Here is a 20,652-nt window from a genome sequence, read left to right as displayed (position 1 = left end):
CTTAGTGAGGTGATGGTCTGTTCAAGACAGTGCTATAAGTCAGGTCCAGGATGTGACTGGCAGTCTGGGTTAAACCAGAGATGCTAGTGAAAATCCCAGAGGAAAAGAAGTGGTGGAATGAATTTGTTGGTCTTTGCAACCACAGCCTTGTCAATATGCCTGCGGGTACCTCCCAAAATGTCAAGTGTGTGGGTGTTTTACCACCACCACTAACCCTGTGTCAATGCACCCCTTTATCAGTCAGTCCCTTAGTCTGTGCTGGTCTGTAAGGGAGCACACAATCAGTCAGTCCTGCCTCTGCTTCCTGCTGTTTGATGAGGAAATTTGAATGAGGATGTCTTAGATTTGAGGCTCCTGTCCTGGCATTGTTTTCAGGAAGGAAGAACGCAGTAGCACCTACCACCTTGTCCTGTCAAAGTCTGTGGGGGGGGCATTGTGATTTGTGGGGATGAGATGGCCTGGCATAGGGCTCGTGCCATTTCCCACTGTGCACACCATTACCTATATGATTTTGTGTGTTATCTGCTGATGGCTGATCATACAGTGGTCAGGCCTGAGTTTAGTTTCTGTCACTTGCTGCTGCCTTCTGGCCTGTACCAAGGCCATGGTCCTGCACAGTGTGCAAGTGTTAGATGTCCAGAATCTGGCTTCTATATCTGCTTTTCACTTGGCTCAGACAATTCTTCCCAGTCTGGACTGTGATGGGTAAAGTGATTGATCATGCCCTAGGATGATCTTGAGTGGAGGGATGGTGTCTGAGTCACCAGTGCCATGTCACTGATGCTGGATACCTTTCAGAGCTGTATCCTGGTGGACTCCTGGGAAGAGGCAGGACTGGAGTAGTGTTGGGTGTGCTGGACGCCAGGCTGCTTAACAGAACAAATGGTGCAGAAAAATGAGTAAAAGATTGCCTGCTGATGGCCTTGGTCATCCAGCTCTTTGAAAGAAGCTGCTTTTGTTGTTGAATTGTTCCTATTGCCCTTTCCTGCCAGGGGAGGGGGGATAGTGCTTGATATTCAGCAGTGCCTGAGTTATGGCTGTGTTGTGGCAGCCTGCTCAGCTGGTGGGGATGAATTTTAGAGCAGCAGGACTGGACTCATTCTTTGTGAAGGACACAGGGTCATGTGGCAGCTCTGCTCCTAGTGACACAGCTTCATTCACACGGGTCTGGCACTGTGCCTCCACCACCACCTCTGCCACCACTGTATGCTGGCACTGCATCCCTCCACTGGCTTTGGGGTCCACTTACTCCTTTTCATGGTAGCCCTGTGCCACTTATATTGCATACTGAAGGGGACAGTCACACCCCCCACTGCCTTTCTCTCAGGCTGCCTTATGCCCAGAAGCCCCTCTCTCCTCTCAGTAACGTATGCACATGTTCCCAGCCTCTTTCATTAAAACCCTTGCTCTGTCTTTTACAGATGCCCAGCTCTGCTGTGTGTGTAATGTGCTAATCACCAGATTCAATATCCAGGTATATATCAGGCATGTACCAACACTGGGCAAGCAGGTTGAGTGGCCAGTTCTTGTCTTCTGTCTCCTTACCTCACAGGGTTTTATTTATCTATTCATTCGTTTTGCTCACCCAGACCAAATTCTGCCTTTATTCACACCAGTACAATCTGACTGAGGTGAACTGGGTTGTACAGGAGTAACTCAAGGTAGTTTCCATCTCTGCCCTGTCCAACCATCTCTCTCCCTTCTCTGTGTATATCTGACCATGCCCTTAACTCACAGCTTGTGCCTCTATTTCAGGGCCACATAAGGATGTGTCACCTTCCAGCCCAGCCCTCGTCTCGCAGGCACTGGGAAAGCTTCTCCTCCCTCCTGCCCCACCCCTTCTGGCTTCAGACCTGACGACGCCTTGCCCTTCCCCAGCAGGATGGCCCAGGCTGGGGAGGTCATGCACTTCCGCCCTGATGGAGACTGTGCCATGTCATCCCCGCAAGTGGAGCGCAGGCCCTGGCTGCCTCCTGCCAAGAACTTCATTGAATATGGTACCTACAGCCCCCCGCGCTGTCTCACCCCCAATCTCAATGCAGGCAGGATCCACTTACTGCGCAAGGGTCTGAATCCCGATGCGCGGCGCTCCCAGCTGGGCATGTATAACAGCACTGGCTCCTTGGTCCGTAAGGCATTGGAGACAGGCCCCTTTGGCAACAGCAACTGCTCAAGCACCGGACGAGTGACAGCTCCTTGCACCCCACTGCGAAGCAGGCCAAGCCCCTCGCTGTCATCACCTGGCAGTCGCACCCCTCTGGTGGCATCTGCCCCTGAAGGACATAGCTCTGTGGTGACGTTCCGGTTCATTGAGAAAGCCAGTGTGAAAACCCTGAATGGCCTCCCACCAGCTGAGCCCCGGAGGGAGAATGAGCAGAGTGCCCATGGCCTGAGCAGGAGCTTGGAGTTTGGGGAGGCCATCCGCTGTAGCTCCAGCAGAAAGGAGAATGCCTGCCTAGCAGCGCAAATCCAGGTCTCCCGGCAGAGCAAAGCCATGTCACCTCAGAGTGGCATCAAGCAGACCATGAACGAGGACCTCCAACTGACAGCCGAGCTGCCTGGGTCTAACCCTGGGAGCGGGACTCCTGGTGGGACATACACCCCTCTGAGCCACAACACTAAGTTTCATGAGCACCTGAGTCGGAAGCTGAAACTAGAGTCCTCTGCATCAGACCCTTTCCTGGCTGGGAGCAGGCCTCCCGGTGACAAGCGCTCCTCTAGTGGTTCTGGCAATGGAAGGGATTCCCACTCCCTGAATTCCAACTGCATCTTCAGTTCTCTCACCAATGGGCTTGGGACACCATCAGAGGACATCTCAGCACTCCTAGGGAGTCCTCTGAACATGGAGCCATGCTACCAGGTACTGCACAGAGTTACTCTAAGGGAGAGCTGGTCCCTCTGCCTCTAGAGGCCACCTCTCTGCTTTGCAACTCTTCACACTTCACAGGGATCTCACCACTGATGCTGTCTCCCTTTCCTGCAGGGGGGCTCATGGGCATATTCCCGGGAGACCTCAGCCCATGCCCAACGCATTGCAAAGGCCAAGTGGGAATTCTTCTATGGCTCTCTAGATTCTCCAGGTACAGGTAAATGGTCCCCTGTGGTGAGCAGTGGGGCTGGGGAAGGGAGTTCTCCCTCCACTTGGAACCAGATCCAGGTCTGAATGCTAGGGCTGGCCTTTTCTCTGTCACAGTCCACCCCAAGCCCCCAACTGTCCATCCAAACTTTGGGGCATGGGATCTGAAAGCTGGATGGAAACTGCGTAGTTCAAGCTGATATAATAAAACCCAGGCTCAAAATAACTAGTCCCTCACTTAAGACCCACACCTCTGCTACCATTAATCTGTTCATACAAACCTCTCTGTGCTTATGAATGAGATTTTACAGTGACTCTGTACCCACTGGGGGCTGGGCTTCACTCTTGGCTTCCTTTTAGGAGGGTTCCAGGTGCTTTGGGGGTTGCTGGCTGAGGGGGACCCAGTTCATAGAGCTTTAGATGCACCTAACTGCCCTAAATCCTCACAGCTGCAATGGCTGCAAAACTAGAAATGTCTCTCTTTGAGTACTGCCTATTACTTCCTTTCTGCCTCCTGTTTCTCACTCCCCTCTTCTCTGGGCCTGTGCAGGGCTGCTCATATGTAACGTTGGGAAGTAGTGGGCCTCCCCACCTCTCAGATGCCATTCCCTCATGTAAAACAGAGGTTGAGTTTCTCTGAGGAATGGGTCATGGCCTGTTCATGTAAATGTTCTGGGCTCTCTCTGTTCCAGGTAATTCTCCTCAGAAACCTGAATCGCCTTCCCTCAAAGAGCCCCTTCAGAAACCCAGCCACCTGCTGCTACCAGAACCCAAGAAGTCCATGGCTGAGCACAGCTTTTGTCACGTAGAGGTGGAAATAGAAATGGCTCCTTCAGGCAACAAGAACCCAGGCTCCTGTGAAACTGGAATTATAAGAAGAACAGTGAAGTATTCAGAGACAGACCTGGACTCGGTGCCTCTGAGATGCTATCGTGAGACCAACATTGATGATATTCTGGCTGAGAAGGACGAGGTGGATTCAGCCATTGAGAGTCAGAAGGACAGCGAGAGTAACCCAAGTTTCACTGGCACCTTGGGGAGAAGGAACAGTGCATCTGAAGACCCCTTTCCCCAGGGCACCATGGAGCACAATGGGAAGCATATGAGGAATGGCAAACATGGAGAAGAGGTGGATGAGGATGACGAGGTGTTTGAAGCAACAAGGCAAGAGAACGGAGACAGGTGAATTTGCTCGGGAGGGAGCAAGGTAGTGTCTGGTAGAGGAAAAAAGCTCCTTTAAACTTCCTCACTCATTTCTACCACAGAATATCTTTTTGCCGGGTGAGCTCACATGCCAGAAACGTGTGGCCTATTAGTACCATCCGGTAAGGTACAATGGGATTGTGAGCCTCTCCAAACTATGTAAGACTGTGCATGGTGAACCCTCAGATAGTAAACTGCTGAAAAACTGGAGGGTCTTGCATCAACCTCCACTTCCACAGGGGGCACGATGCCGCTGGAGTTGCTGTAGCTGTATTTAGAATAAGACCTAGAACAAAGGTTGTGTGGGTGAACTGGAATCCTAAGGCTCTCCTAGCAAGTACGGGTGTTAACTCAGGTGTCCAGGCTAACTACCAACTGAGACAGCTATATTCCTCCTCCACAGTTTCCTCCTGAGCTTTCAGAAGAAAAGGATACAGGGTTTATTACTCCCTATCCTAAGTTGTCATGTAATGTTCTTGTGTATTGTAAAGAAGCTGCTGTGCTTCACCCCAGAGTTGTCTGCATTTCAGTGAAGAATTCCTTTGGCCTTAGTATAAGGAATTTACTAAGCTTGTGAAACACTAGTGAAATGCAAGGAGCCCTGTGTACATGTTCTGTTCTGTAGTAGCATTAGCCTGTGTGCATTTCCCACCCTCCCAAGCATTGTGTTGGCAATGTGATAGTATATTGGCGGATGGAGAGAGGAGGGTTAGGATAGAGGGCAGGGAGGTAGGAATGATGGAAAGGAAGCACATTGGGCTGAGTGCAGGGGAGAGTAGAAAGGCAAAGCACAAGGTGGCTGGGGCTGAGGGCCTGATCCAGAACCCACTGAAGTCTTTGAGGTTCCTCACATTGATCCAACCAAAGGAGGTTTGGATTAGGGCGTAGGTTTGTAGAAGGAATTGATCCTATGGCTCTCTTAGCTACAGGGGAGTGGAGCCTATAGCACAGTGGTTCTCAACTGGGGTGCCATAAGACCCTTTCAAAGGTTCTGAGGTCTGTGTGGAGCTGTCCCTTTCCAGCAGGAGCATGCTGGGCAGTTTGGGAAGTGGCTACAGGAGGTTCTCCTCCTGCCACAGCCCTCCCTAATCCTCCCATAGTCCATTCAAAATGCTCCCTTCTGGAAGCAGGGTCACAGTAGACCATTCCAGCTGACCTTGGCTGGGCACAGGCAGCAGCGCTGGGTACTGACCATGGGGAGGGCACTGGGATGGAGGCAGAAGGGTGCCAGAGTGGTGGTAGGGGTCTGTGTTCAGCAGAGGATCACCAAGGGATGTTAGCTCCTGTTAGCTGTGGCCCCACAGATGCTGCTAGGCCAGAGTCAGGATTCTCTTCCAAGCCTGGCTTCCCCCTTCCCCCCACCACTGCAACACCAGATGCTATGTTAACCCTTTCACAGCTGCAACCAAATTAAGGCTTTTACAGCCACTCTCTACAGGCAGTTTGTGTGCCCAAGAAACAGAAATAAGTAGCTACCCTGCTGGAACAGTGATTCTCCACTGGGGTGCTGCCAAAATCAGAAAAGTTCTGGTGGGAGCCTCGAGTCTGAAAAAGTTGAGAACCACTGCCACAGAGAATATCAAAGCACCATCTCAGGACAGGAAAAACTATGCCATGGAATGTACTTGGCGGAGCACAATGCTGCTGTTCCGACACACGGGGCCAGAATGAGCTGCTCTCCTCATGGGGCTGGTGTGGAACTGTAGCTCTGGCTGATCTCTCTTACTCCCTCTGAAAGAAACATTACCTCTGACACAGCTTTAAACAGGGCTCTCCCTGTATTCTGTATACCCAAACAAAATTGTTGGGGGCCTTATGCCCCTTCCCTGCCACAAGAATATGCTAGGAGAGGAGGCCTCCAGATCAGAGAGCATCTCAGGTCCTCAGTCTGGTAAGGGGTTAAAGAAGTTCTGCTACTAGGAAGTCATACAGCACCCACAGTGCAGATGCAGTTAAATCAGCGTAAAAATCTGTACAATGTTCTGACGCTTCCCATTGGCAGGAAAAGCTTACCTATGCAGTACAAGGCACTTTTATACCAGAATAACATCAGCTATCCAGGAGGCTTACAGTGTCATAGCTAGCTGACATAGGTCTGGTCTACAAAACTCAGTATAGCTAAGAATAGTTAAAATCTATCACTGAGCAGATAAATGACAGTGACTGCAATGTAAACATACCCAGAGACATAGAGCCAGACTATACTGAATAATACCTTTGACTTCTCCAGCCCTGCTTGAGTGTCTGCTCCTCAAGACAGGAAATGATTATTACTCATTGCTACTGCATATATTGTTAATGATCTGGAGGAGGAAGTAGACAAAAAATTGGCACAGATTTCCATCAAAAATAGTTGGAATTAGAGAAATGCAGGGAAGTCAAGGTTGAAACTCGATACTAGAAAGATGAGCCAGTGGCTGGTCTAATGTGGTAATAAATAACATGCTTCTCATTAGCTTTGGTCAAAGATCAATGCAAGGTAGAGGTGCTGAATAAAAGAATCAGCCAGCCCCTTGACAAATTTTGGGGGTTAATGTGGAAAAGCACTGCTGTCAGCAGCCTGGAGAAGAACTGAATAAAAGATGAACCAGTTCCTCAGGCATTATCAGAGGAACTGCATACAAAGCAGGAGGCAATACTGTGACTGCATATGGGTTGCATCTCTATGTGACTCCATCTGCAGTACTGTGTGCTGCCCCTATCACCACTTTGCAGGATGCAGTACAGAGAGATACTGTGGCTAGTTAGACCACTTGTTAAACCATCCTTGGATACTACTTGCAGCGCCTGGAATTTAATTCGGCTTTTGAAACAGGTGTCATGGGGTGAGGTCATAGCAAAAACCCATGAAGGTCCAGTGAGGGCACAGACAGTACCGTTGAAGCCAGGCTGTTGTAATCTGTTCTCTTCTCCTATGATCAGTTCCCAGACTAGAGTCCATACCAGTGGTGGGCAATTATTTTGGGCAGAGGGCCACTTACTGAGTTTTGGCATGCCGTCAAGGGCCGAATGACAGGCAGCCAGGGGCAGATAAATATTTATTTTCTAAATTTTTTAGGGGCCCTGCAGGCTGGATAGAATGGCCTGGCAGGCCACATCTGGCCCAGGGGCTGCATTTTGCCCACCCCTGGTCCACATCCTCATGTTTCCTGGGCCTTTTCCCCCATGAGCTTCAGCCCCCCCACCCCCACTTGGGGATGAAGCCTCTCCATTCCAATCCTTCTGTGTGGGTAGTGTCTCCATTCAGCCTCCCTGTGATTTCCTAACCTGAACCAGGTGGTCTCGCCATGAGGGTTTAGCCCAGATCCCTGACCTTTCCCCCAGAAGGGGGATCCCTGATCCACAGGCACCAGTGGCGCTGCTATATATGGTACCTTCTCACAAGCCACTATCCTTGCTTTTGGTGCAGCCTGCAGTGCTCCAGATGGACTCTGGTGATGAAGTGATAAGGGCATTGTTAATTTGATTTAGTGGAGGCTTCTTGGATTGTGATGAGAGTGAATTTACATTTCAATGGCCTCTTTTTTGAAAGGGCCCTTCTGTAAAGTGTTCTGACCACAAGGCTGCTATACAAAAGATGAGCCCCCACTTTCTGCAGTCGCAATGCATTTGGGGTGGAGATTCAGTCTGTGGGCAGATCTTCCAGGCCAGGCCCCATGGGGAAATAGGCAATGGGACTGTGAACAGGCCCAGCCCAGAGACAGATGCTGAGCTGCTCACAGGGGAGCTGCTCTGGGCCTGCAGAGGAGCAGGGACCCTGCAGGTCAAAGAGGGAAGTGTCTAGTGAGTTTAGTCGACTCCAGGGTGAGATGACAGATGAGCAGTGGTTTTCAGGATCCCAAACTTGGATTTAGGCCCCTCAATTCCACCTAAGTCCTGCTTTAGGTCCCTAAGTCCTTTATTGGATCTAGCCCCAAGTCTGGTAGCTGGAGCAGTAGCCAACTCATAAGCTGCTTAGGTGGATGAACAACCAGAAAGGAACAAAGGCCCACACTGCATTAATGGGGAAACAAGCCTGGAGGACTGCAGTGACCTGACTAACTAGGGTGGCTTTTCCTTAGAGTGAGGTCTTGGAGAAGGTCAGAAGAGATGCTGTCCTTCCCAAGTACCTGCTTCAGGGGCCGATGAACTTAATTCAGTGGGCAGTCTGCCATTACTCCTGTCTCCTCAGTGACTAGCAGATCTCTCTCTTCCCTCACCCAGGGTCATGGATCGAGATGCACAGGGTCTGCTCAAGTCACCTGTGCCCTTCCTCCTGGGACACAGCCTCTCCAAAGATGGCATGGATTCGTTCAGCAAGCATTTTGAGAGCATCATGGAATCTCACCGGGCCAAGGGGACGTCCTACACCAGCCTCGACTCCATTGACATCCTCTCCTCCCCTGCCCGTACCAATGGCACCTACTTCACCTTTGACCTCCCAACCCTCACCCCACAAATCCAGGACAAGATCCGAGACAGTGTCAAGCTGATTAAGGAGAATTTTGCCCCTCTGGCCCACCTGGAGCCAGACTCTGGAACCAGTTCTGCTACAGATGCTCCCTGGACTGAGAGGGAGGAAGAGCAAAGGAGAAAGGCAAATAATGGCCTGCACAGCCCATGCCACTCAGAGGACAGCTTTGGCATGCCCTTGGCCTCCATCATCAGGTGAGTGACCAAAGGTACCTCCCACCAGCAGAGCCCTTGAGAGCAGGATGTGGATGACAGCCCTGTAAGGACAGCAGCCATCACAGGGTGCTGGACTACCTTGGACTCAGTCCAGATCATTGGCAGGTGGGATGCACACAGGCCAGGCCTGGTGCAAGCCTCCAGGAGCCTGAACCAGGTAGATTTGAATGGTAGAATATCTCTGGTGAAAGTGAGCCATCCTCCTCCGAATCCCCTTGATTGATGCCGGCTCTTCCTGGGAGGTTAGTACAGGACCTGCCCCATTGATCAGCTAACCAGCCACCAGCTGCACTGCTCTTGTGTGTAAATGGGTTGCTTGTGAGCTCCAGTTTTCCCTCAGACACCGCTATAGGCATCCTTGACATTACTGACACTGTCGGTGCAGTGGTGTGCACAGGACCAGGGCAACTCCAGCTGAGCAGAGGGAATCCCAACATGGGTAGTAGTTCTGTGGTAGTCCCTTTTGCCCTGGTGCTAACTACTGCATAGTCAGCCTTCTGTGACAGCTGCTGTAGTGTGTGTGGTGGTGGTGGGGGAGTGTGGAGGGGGGACAGGGGAAAACCTGGGCTGAAGTACAAAGGCTGCAGCCCTTCCCAACTACTGACATCCCCTGCTAACAACACACTTCTCTCTGGCAAGCAGCCACCCACTTCTCAGCCTACAGAATTGCCCAGTCCTATGTCAGTCACTTGGATCTGATCACCAGGCTTTCACCTGGGGTACCCTCCGTGAAGACCCACCCTTACTGAGTCCCTTTGTCCACCTGGGAGCCCTCCTTCTGGCCAGCAGATACTTCTGGACTATCCTGTCTCCCAGCTGCTACACCTTCCCTGTGGTGGGCAGCAAACCATCCTGTATCCTAAGCAGTCTTGTGGTGTAACTCACTCCCAGCTCTCACCCCCTCCCACCACCCTGCCCACTGACAAGCTCCAACCCATCTATCAGATGCCTCTCACACACTGCAGTAAGAAACACCACACAGCCTCCTTCTCAGTCGCTAAGTGCTGCTAGTCTGAGCCCTTTAGAAGTGCCCTCACTGCTCCTTTCCCAGGTCCCCCCTAGAGTCCCCTACACAAGCTGCCTCTAGGGCATTCCACAGTAATCCTTGGCCTGAATCCAGGGGCAGGCTTCTGCCCATGAGAACCATATGGCTGCAGAGGCACCCATATCATGCAGAGCACCAACCATCCTTCCCTGTCCAGGGCTCTGTCCAACATCAGCAAGAGAGTTCAAACACCCCAGATACCTCCCCCTTCCCCAGGCTTCAGCTCTACTTCCAACTGCACGTAGGGGGAGGAGCCATTCCACTGACTTCACTGAGTGGTGTTGGGCTAGCCAGCTGCTCAGCACCTCTCAGAATTGGGCCCAGAACAAATGACTTAGTGTGTAAAATAAACTGAGCCTCAGGATCTGCTGAGATGTTCATTTCTAGCTTTGTACCTTGTGCTGGCGTGAGGTTTTGAGATGGTGATTTTCAGGTGGCCTGCAAATGCAGAGAACTGTCCGTAGTAGCCCAGGAGGTCCCTGCCAGCCCTATGTTTCTAATTAATAAGGGGTTAACCTTCAAGAGCAAAGGAGAAATGAAAGCCCAACTTGGTTGCCCACAGTAGGGCTGTTTCTCCACAAATGAGCCAGAAAGGAAATGCGATTGATCTGTTACTCTCAAAAACAGACTGGTGTGACCATTGCAAGAGATCTTGTGCACATCTATGCCTACGTGCGTGTGCGCATGCATGCATGCACACACTCTCTCTCTCTTCCCCTCCTACTCCTTCTGAAAAGATGCTGTTTTCCTCTTGCCAGCAGCAGAGATGGACACAGACTAGTAGCCTGATCTATCTGCCTGCTAAAGCAGGGGGTGCCCTGGGGCCAGAATTAGTTCATTTATTTATTTATTTGTTTAGCATATGGGGTTTTGTCCTACTGTTTCAGCCATTTTAAGGTGATGTCATTACCAGTGCGAAGAACCTGAAGGCCAGCAGATAGCATTGTAAATGGACAGGAGTCATTAGTTCATTGAGATGCTATGCTAAGCACCTGTTACCTCTTGGCTCTTTGCTGCAGGCACAGTTTTTAACAGACTTTTTGGACCACAAATGTGGATCTCGTAGGTGACATGGTCATAGGTTTCCAGAAGCTGTCCCTCCGATCTCCCCTGCCACTTTGTGGGAAGGCAAGGCCTTTGTCTGAGGAGCTAGAGCTGGCCCCAGGGTATTGCCCATGCTGAGGCAGGTCTGCTTGGGAGCCGTCCCGGCTGGAGCAGCAGGACGGCCTGGCGTGGGGCTGTCGGGGCTGGGCCCGGGGGTTCCATGACAGTTGGCGATGGTATGAACGAACGCATGCGCCCCCATCTCGGCAGCCGCGTCTCCTGCTGCCCCTGCTCCATGCTCAGAGAAGACGAGGCCAGTAACAGCATGGGGGGCCAGGGAAGAGCTGGTGGCACAGCTCTGGCCCCAGCAGCACCTGGAGAGGAGAGACTGCCCCCTGAGACCTGGTAAATTGTCTCTTGATAGAGGAAGGAAGGGTGGGGACAAAGATGAGCAGGTGAAAGCAGAGGAGATGTGAATGCCATGGCCTGAGGGAGATGGGAATGAGCAAAGGAAACATCTGGATCTGCCGGAGTTGGAGGGATTCACAACCCTTCCCCCTGAGTCTGCTAGGGCTGGAGCAGGTGGGAGAATTTGGGCGGGGAGAGGACAGATGAGGATTGATAACCTCCTAGACCTGAGATTGTGGGTGTTGGGAGAGGTGCGTGAAGGGTCACCTGGATACAAGAAAGCCGGTGAGCAGAGCCAGGCCCAGAGAAAAGGGGGGCGGATCATTTTAAAAGCTGATTATCCAGAATGTTATTAGTCAGGGTAGGATCCCCCCCAGTACTGCAGGAGGGACTTGTATGAAGTATAATGGTGACCAAAGCCTATTTATGGTCTAGATCAGTGGAACGAGGAGGTCTACTTGTGGGTGGCACATTGGTTCTTGGCCCAGCTGTTGCAGGGCTTCTCTCCCCAAGCCCATCCTCTAGGCCAGGGGGGCATGACAGGTTTCCTTTCTGCAGATCACAGCAGCAGTCGGTGGCACCCTTCTACTTCAGCCACTTTTACTTCCCCATACTTTGTCTGCTGATGATTTCCCCCCACCTTCCCCTCCAACCACTGGTTTTCCCCTGACTGCCAATTGCTGCCAAAAAGGGGGTACCAAAGGAAGCAGCGGTGGTGGCTGCAGGAGGGGTGTGCAAGAGCATCCATCTTTACTATCCGGGGGCATAAACCCACAAGAGGGAGACAGTGCTTTAGGCTGTGGTGAGGCCAACCTGATCCATCTCTACTCTCTCTGTCTGACAGAGGGCAGGTATTTAAATCAAGCTCCCACTTCCCTCTCTAACACTGTCAAGCCTGTCATGAAAACAATGCAAAAATCATAGGAATGTCCATGGGAGGCAGTACAGTATCAGCTTTTTACAGATGAGGAACTGAGGCATGGGGAAGGGACTTGCCTCTGGGTTGCAAGTGAGGAGAAGAGGGATCACCATCACAGCAAGGAATGGAAACCTCTGCTGAGACTCCCTGGCTGCTTCACGCTGCTCTCTTACAAAGGTCGGTTTGGCTAAGCAAGGGCTATTTGTTTTCTTAATAGCTGTCAAGGGGGCGATGCAGCCTTATGCCAGATCGATTTCTTCTGCTGTATGTGCTGTGCTGCCTTCCCACCCACAGGCACTGCTGCTCAGGGAGCTGGGGGGAAGGCATGCAGCAGGAATCGATTGCCTCCTGTGAAGATTCACCCTCTCCTGCGTTGCATCAGCTCTGGGTAGGTGTCGGGCAGTGCAATAGTTTGGAAGGGGAGAACCTGTTTCAGCTGCCCTCCACCTCTGATGCCCTGTGTTCCAGCAGACACTCGGTAGCAGGGCTTTGCTCCTGGGCAACTCTTGGCTCTCTGCCGGTATTTGAGTTGCTGCTGCTCTGAGCACTTACTATGTGCAGAGATGTGAGGACAGTGTTTTTTGGCTCAGTAGGTCCTGTTGCCTGATGTGACTTTTGCTGTCTAGCAGAATTGCTCCAAAACAATCAATCTCTGGGGTTCTCCGTTTCCTCTCTCTGGGATTCCCCTCACCTCTGTTTCGTGACTCCTTTCCCGTCACTTTCTCCCATGATTTCCTGTGCTTTCCCTGTCTTGTCTTGCCTCTTAGCTCCCTAGGCTCAGAGTGCAGGGGCACTGTCTGAGTGTAGGGTAGCTCTCTGCAGCCTCCTGGGAGTTTGTCCCTTAGCTACTTGGCTCCTGATTTCCAGAGCTCCCCACTTTAGGACTCTTATTTCTGTCTTTTCATGTAGGGAAGTCTCTTTTTTTTCTCAGCATTTTAGAAATGTTGGGCTACTGCCTGAAACTCTCTCTCAGATACATGGAGTTGGTGCCTCTTTGCTCCATCACTGGCTTTCACACCGACTCCCAGCAGTGGGAGAATGTCCCAGGTGGGGAAAGTGCAGATGTTTTTCCTGAAGAGACTGGGATGAATCCTGTTTCCATTTAGAGCCATTGCTCCTGTTGTATTCCACAGAAACATGAGGGGGGAATGCATGAAGATTGAGTTGCTCTCTCATTGCTTCCTGGGAGCTATTCCTGGGAGCCATAAGAAATGTTTTCTATTTGTTCGGTGCTCACCATTGTACACATGCATCAGACCTGTGTATAAGAGACAGAGGAGAGCACAGATTGTCTGCTGTGTCTAAGCTGCATTTGACCCAGTTTGCAAGGGGTGGAAGAGAAGGGGGGATTCTACACCTGCTTTATCACGTGTGGCTTCCGGACCTGGTAAGTTAGAGCAGGTAGAGGTCCCTATCCATACCTTTACCCTCTTCCCAGGAACACTCTTGGCATCAGATTGGCACTGAGCACCTAAACAGGACCTTTGTCTTGCAGTTAAGTTGGCTATCTTGGTGCCCTCAAAGCAGCCAAAAGCAATGAGGGGAGGCAGTTTCTTGCCTATGATCCTTATTTACCCAGTGCTCAGCTAACAGTACATGAGTACTACCAACCGCTTGCCAAGAATCAGAAGACTCTACCAAAACAGTTATCCTATTTCCTCACCAAGAAGGACACAGTAGTGCCACACGAGGTAAATGAATGGGGCAGCACGATCATTCATGTGAAGTCATCTCACAGTTACAGGTAGGGATACATCCCTGCAGCAAGGGCAAAAGTTGCTTGGGAAGCAGACAGCCAAGGCATGCTGAATTGGATTGGCACTAATAGCTGTTGGAGTGGGGAACGGGACCACACTGGAAGTGGCAGAGAAACAATTTTTTCCAAAAGGACTAATGACCAGAGGGGCAGAGAAAGCCACATATGGGCATGCTCATGCTATTTGCAGCTCTGCATTGTGCTAATAACTGTAAACAAAGTTTGTGTTTCAACCTACAAAGGTCAGGAAAGATGTTCTCCTGTGCTACACAGTCGGCTCTCTGTATTTTATGTTTTTCCACATCTTCCTCTGCAGCATCCAGGATTGGCCAGTTAGGGAAAACATGGGGACAACAAGAACCAAGAGTACTTTTTCCTAGAGGCATGTATGGTGCCTCTTGCTTTCATTCTCACAGTAAAACAACTGGCAGATCTGAGATCGCAGAGAATTTTCCGCAGGCCAGACAGGGTTTTCACTTTCCTCTGCAGTGTAGATCAGGATTTTCTTAGGCATATGTTACTTAACCTGCCACCACAGGGTCTTTGGCCATTGGTGGTACTCAAAAATATAATCTCCTGAGACCTTGAGTGCTTCAATCCAATTTCCATGTTAAATCTTGTAACTTGGTGAAATGCAGCAGTCTGTGAGATACAAGCCAAAATGGTCCCATTTGGCTTTAAAATTTATGGAACATCTGGTAACATTCCCTTATCCTTTGGAAACTGCCCGGTCTGGCAAGCCAGTGCTGGTTGAACCAGCCACCATCACAGAGTCAGGGATGCCAAAGCTCATCCTTCCAAGCATGTTCCAGATACATTACGGTTGCTTAGTGACAAGGACCAAGATCCTCAAAGGTGTTTGGGCACCATCTCCCCTTGATCTCAATGGAAGTTGATACTTCAATACCATTGGCCATCCAGTGTCTGTGCCTCCCGTTCCCCAGCAGAGACTCCTTGGTTAATGCACGTGCTGTTTTTTCACATCATCTCCTTGTTCTCATCACCTTGGTGTAGATGGTTCTTACTTCCCAAGGCAGTGGTGGCTCAGCGCCCCAACTGCTTCCTGCTTCCATCTCCACTGTAGTGCCTTTATGCAGATACCTTTAGCCGTTTGCTGGCATTAGGGTGACTAAATTCTCCTACTAGATTGCAAGTCACCCCATCCAGAGGGTAAGGCTAATGGAAACACAGGTAAATGATCTTTCACCATAGTCTAGCTCAATGCCCTTCCTCTGTGGAGTTTGACCTCTCCAGTATTCTTTAGCCCCTCTGTGTAGCTCAGTTACTAGTTTCTTTGACTCCAAACAATCCCCCAGTCCCTTATCAAGATGACTGCACAACTTGAGGGAGAACATGAGACACCTGTACCCCATGCTGGTCCTGGGACCCCATCTAATTGGGTCATCTAACCTGAAATTACCAAACTATTCTGCCTTGTTTCCCAGAGCCTCCTACTAAGCAACTTCCTTCTAGTTTCCCCCATCTACAGTAGCATCACCTCCCTTTAAAGGGATCATCATGCTTTTACACTCAGATTTGGTAGGAATGTTTTAGCAAAGTGGCACTTGCCCTGCATCCAAAGTAGTCCATCCTGTTAAGTTTGCACAGCCAGACTCCTTTGGTGCGTCCATCTCTCGCCTGAGCTTTGTAAGTAGCACTATGGGTAAAACAGCTGTTCTGGTGGGTCATACGTGGAGAAGTGTATGGGAAAAATGAAAAAATAGTTGATGTGATGGAGACCTGATGTCTTGCTACCCTTGATCATGATTGAGGCTTGGAACTGACAACAGGAAAGGACTGGGAGCCAGTGAGGGAACTGGGGCACACGAGTGATAAGGCATCCCATACCACTGAGGAGGTAAGCTGCTGCATTGCATTTGAGCTAGACTTTCCAGGGTTCTGTCAGCTACCAAGCCCAATACAGTTAGATACAGTGATCCAGCCTGGAGGTGGTAAATGTATGGGTCACCATGGCCAGGCTTCCTCTGGGAAGAAAGAGTCAGATTTTCTAGCAAGCTGGAGCAGGAGAGAAAGGCTTTTCTCATTACTGATATGACTGAGAGGGCCCCAATTCTTTCTGACTATTTTCTCAAATGAGAGCAGGTGTCACCACAGATAAAGAGAGAATCATAGAAAGTTAGGGTTGGAAGGGACCTCAGGAGGTCATCTAGTCCAACCCCCTGCTCAAAGCAGGAGAATGGCTGGGCTTGTTCTTCAAGGTGTTTCTTCTGCAGTCTAACCCAAGTTGAGTTTGAGCCAGTTGCTCTTCATCCAGATGATTTCCATCATTATACATTATAATATCTTCTCACTGTCCTTGGTTGTATCTGTGAAGGTGTACAGCTGTGTAGTGTCAGCGTAGTGTTGCCAGCAGGGCCTGTGGCAATGGCAGATCTCTACTTTGTTAAATGCTCTCATGATTTGGGGACAATATAAATCCCTTGCAGGGCTTTCTCGGAAGTGCTCTAGAGGAAGAGAAATAGTTGTTCATTATCATCCACTGGGTCCTGGATTGGGGAGGAATGCTTGGAGGCAGGCTCAGAGCAATATCATCTATGCCATTTGTGTCCAGTTAGTAGTTCTGCAATGTACTGGAGTCAGATGTGTCAAAAGCTCCGTGTATTGAAGGCTAGGAGCATTGTGATGGAGACTTCATCTGCTTCTCGTAAGAGGTCATTGTCTGCATGGTGATCTGAAACCAAATTGCAAGGCACTCAGGATGTTGGTCAACACTACATATTGGCGCATGGTTGCCATCATTTTCTCAGTGATTTTTGCCTAGCAAGGGGTGGCTGTATTAGAGATGACCACTGGAATATTCCTCCAGACCAAGCACTGGCTTTCTAAGGTGGATGAATGCATTCTTCAGAGTGGTTGCCAGGGCTCCTCTGCTAGAGGTGGTGCTGATAATTTATTTTAGCAGTGGACTTAGCTATTTTTCACTTGCTTTTAACAGCTGAGATGGGCTGAATTAGACAGATCCACTTGGAGACAGTGGCTTACATATTCCAGAGGCCTTTAAATGCTTCTTCATGTGAGAGATGAAGATGGAGCTGAAGATTCCAAATGCTCCAGATTGATGTTTGCTGCTCGTTGAGTTTCTGGCTTACCCAACGTAGGCTGAGAACTTCTTAGAAGTGAGTTGTGCCTGGTCTGTATGGTACCTGGTTTGTGAAGAATAGCTGTGAGGGCTGTGATTTTGCATTGGAGGGGAAGTAGCGGGTTCCCCTTACTTCCACTATTCCAGCTGTGAGTTCTGTGAAATGTCTCTCTGCTGTTGGTAGGAGGATTTATACATGTAGTATGTTTTATAACAATGATATCTGGTTGTCTGCATATCTAGTTCATTAATATAAATAACTGGTTCAGAGATTTTCAAAGCTTGGACCATGGTTTCAACAATGGCCATGAAAAGCTGCAGTTAATCTGTATCTTGACCTTGCCTTTAGGAGATTTGTCTGATTAGTGCAAACTGAAACCAAGCTGATTTTGTGGTTACATTCAAGTTTCCAAGTCTTTCCCAGTGTCCTTGTATAATAACCCCCTTTGGACTTCTCTCTGTTTCAGTCTAAGGGGTCTCTTGAGAGCAAAGATGGATCTGAATCAAAATCTTTCATCCACACTGCCTGCAGCTCAGGGAAAGTCTGCCTTCCAATTTGGGCCCAGACTAATTAATGTTAATTGCTTGGGTTTTTTACCCCCTCCCAATCTGCAGAGCAGACTAGCAGTCCAGTTCTCCCTCTTCCCCAGTAGGTGGCATTAAGTATTTCTAAATGTGCTGCTATACAACCACCCTCAGAAATTATAGAGTGAGGCACATAGGCCAGGTCAGAGCCTGCTTCTCTTCTGTTAAAGATCCCAGATCAGGTGTTGGGATCTTTTTGCCCTTTCTAAGCAAAGATACAATTACAGGGGCCCCTCTCCTGTTTTGGGTAGGGGATCAGATCTGGGAAGAGAGAATCCTTCTGTCTGTGTTGTATAATGAACCCCAAAGCAGGTTAGAGGCTGCCCCATCACTGCATTGGCACACAGCACAGTTCCTTCCTCAAGCTGGACTGTGCATGGGTATGATGCAGGCTGGCAACCTCTCTGGGCTAGGGGGGTGAGACAAAGTGATCCTTTCCTTTGGGGGGCTGTAGGAGTGAGTAGAAGATGGGAAGTTCCTCTTCTCCCACACAGGGAACAGAATACAGGGCGTCCCTCTCCCCCTTGCTGCTGTAGCAAGGGATAGAATACAAGTTCTTTCTCCAGGGTGAGGGGGAAGGTCCCGGGTGCCTTCTCCCACCATTTGGCTAGGTAGCTGCTTTGTGAGAAGGACTCTGAGTGAAAGGATTGCTTCTCGGCCTCTTGTGGGCTAAGATCAAGTGTTGTTGCTGCACTGGTCTGTTCCCTGGGCTGAAATCACTTTTGAATGGCATTGTATAATAGAGGGTACAGACCAGTCCAATGCACTGCAGACGGGACACCTTCCAAGAGTCTAGTATAGTCTCCCAGTGAGAGAATCTCAGCTACACACCTATTTTATGGAAATGGGGGGTTTATCTCCAGCTTTTTCCTTTGGCCTTTGGGCTAAGAGCAAGTGAGACTCAGGGGTATCTAAACCCCAAGATCTCTGGGCTTGGGCCTGCATGTAGGATGCTTGCCATGGATTTGGGAGCATCTGAAGCCCCAGGCTGAGGAGTCTGGGATGGAGGATAGTTGCCAGCAGTAGTGCCACATGGACTTGAACGATTGAGTTCTGCTCAGTTGATAGGATTTGAAACTGATTTGGCTAATTTGAGCTGGAACACAAAATAAAAAAAAAAAAAAGCTGGAGCCACTCACTATGGGAAGACATGTATGAGAAAGGGAAAGGATGGAGCTGCGGCTGCCATGGCAACGGGAGGTGGATCGGGCAAGGCAGCAGTGGCCAGAATTTGCAATTAATGATCAAAATCCCAGGGCTTTGCAGAGCTGCCTGGTATGACAAGAAGTCTGGGAGCACAGGGGCTTGACTGAGCAAAGCTAATGCCATACATAGCCTGGCTGGGGCTTCTGGCTCTTCCCAGACATGGGGGTTGGAAAGTCCAGGGTACCAGCCCCAAGTAAATATAATGGCATGCCATATTAGTGCCTCAGTCTAGTCCCCAGCCCTGCAGTGCTGTGCTGAGTTCCACAGAGGCTCTGGTCCCTTGGTTACAGGTTCTGATCATTTATCACCATCCTGGATCTCTGCCTCCACATGGGGATCAGTCCCATGTCAGAGACTGGGCTCTGTTTGATTGTCCCAGGGACCAGTATTGTGTATCACTTTCATCAGTGACATTGAGGGGAAGGGAGATGTGACATTAATCACACTAATTGCATAATGACACCACAGTTGGAGGCAATAGAGACATGTTCCAGAGGGAACTGGAGAATTTGGAGCATTGACTGATACGAGATAAAGCTGGCTGTAAAGAAGGGTGGGCAGGCAGCATGCCATGCAACAGGGACCTGTATTGTGGCAGGTGCTATATTGTGAGGGGAGTCAGATGCTGTAGTGATGGGCAGTATTGTGTATATGCAACACCCTGATGATCTGATTTCCCCTTCTGGAAGCCAGTGCAGGATTTTCTCCTCCAGTGCTAGTGTCAAGTAACTGGGCTCTTGGGGTCCCACCAGCCCTTGCTAGATGGTCTGGCTAACTGCTTTGCATGAATACTGAGCTCAGCTCTGGGAATGCTGCACTGGGAGGAGAGGCATTCAGGCTATCACAGTTTCAGTGATGGAATGGTGATAAGGAACATGGGGGAAAGGACATGAGGAGGCAGGGACATTGGAGTGGGAAAAAGATGTTTGGGATGGAGAAGAGGTGAGAGAAGGAGATGATGGGCTGTACGGTAAGCAGGGGAATGAGTTGGGGGCAGGCGTGTGGAATGCAGATGGGAGGATGGATGCTTGGAGTGGGGGAAGGTAAGGGGGTGGAGAGAAGATGCCTACAGTGGCATGGATTGATATGGGCATGGGGTGATGAGATGGGTACAGGAGAGAGCAAGGACTAGGGAAAGAATAAGTATGGGGGGTGGGGAAGAATTGAGTGGGGGTAGGGGAGAAATTTTTGCAAGAGGCTGAGAAGGGTCAGGAACTAGTAGGAGGGTCCCAGTGGGTGAAGATGGGTTGGTGGAGATAATACTACTGCTCTCTTCTGGTCTTCTAGCAAGCTTTGTGTTCCACAGCAGCGTCCCCTACTGGAGCCTAAGGGATCCATGGATCTCCTTATAGCGGTGCCACAGCTCTGCCCAGGGTATAGTGCAGGTGGAGGTACTGGAGCCTTCTTCCAAGCAGGGAATCAGCCATCCCACTGTACAGAATTGTGTGAGGAGGGAAGTTTGCTTTACAAACAGAGAAGTAAGGCTGTACTAGTCACCAGTGACTGTCAGGGGAATCAGCATCTCCTTGCAGAAGGGGCTGGCTATGGCAGATGTAGAATCAGGCATGCCCACTCCCTGCAATTAGGCCAGGGGTGGGCAGTTATTTTGGGCAGAGGGCTGCTTACTGAGTTTTGGCAAGCC

At 50.1% G+C, this 20,652-nt stretch overlaps 1 protein-coding gene across 6 annotated transcripts in view; it reads left to right on the top strand.

Annotated features, from left to right (window-relative positions):
- Nucleotides 1-20,652, top strand: part of PSD (pleckstrin and Sec7 domain containing) — an 84,952-nt gene that overhangs the window by 11,785 nt on the left and 52,515 nt on the right. For 4 of the 6 annotated variants that reach the window (XM_059729680.1, XM_059729677.1, XM_059729676.1 and 1 more), the window contains exons 2-5: nt 1,756-2,860; nt 2,984-3,086; nt 3,769-4,258; nt 8,483-8,926. In XM_059729680.1, coding sequence (XP_059585663.1) covers nt 1,883-2,860; nt 2,984-3,086; nt 3,769-4,258; nt 8,483-8,926 — 2,015 coding nt within the window. In that variant the 5' untranslated portion in view covers nt 1,756-1,882. The remainder of the gene's footprint in view (nt 1-1,755; nt 2,861-2,983; nt 3,087-3,768; nt 4,259-8,482; nt 8,927-20,652) is intronic. The other 2 variants (XM_059729678.1, XM_059729679.1) reach the window with 2 other exon arrangements.

Source organism: Alligator mississippiensis, chromosome 6 (genome assembly GCF_030867095.1).
Source record: "Alligator mississippiensis isolate rAllMis1 chromosome 6, rAllMis1, whole genome shotgun sequence".
Classification (NCBI taxonomy): domain Eukaryota; kingdom Metazoa; phylum Chordata; order Crocodylia; family Alligatoridae; genus Alligator; species Alligator mississippiensis.
The sequence above is the reverse complement of the archived record's forward strand: the minus strand, read 5'-3'. Positions and strand labels throughout refer to the sequence as shown.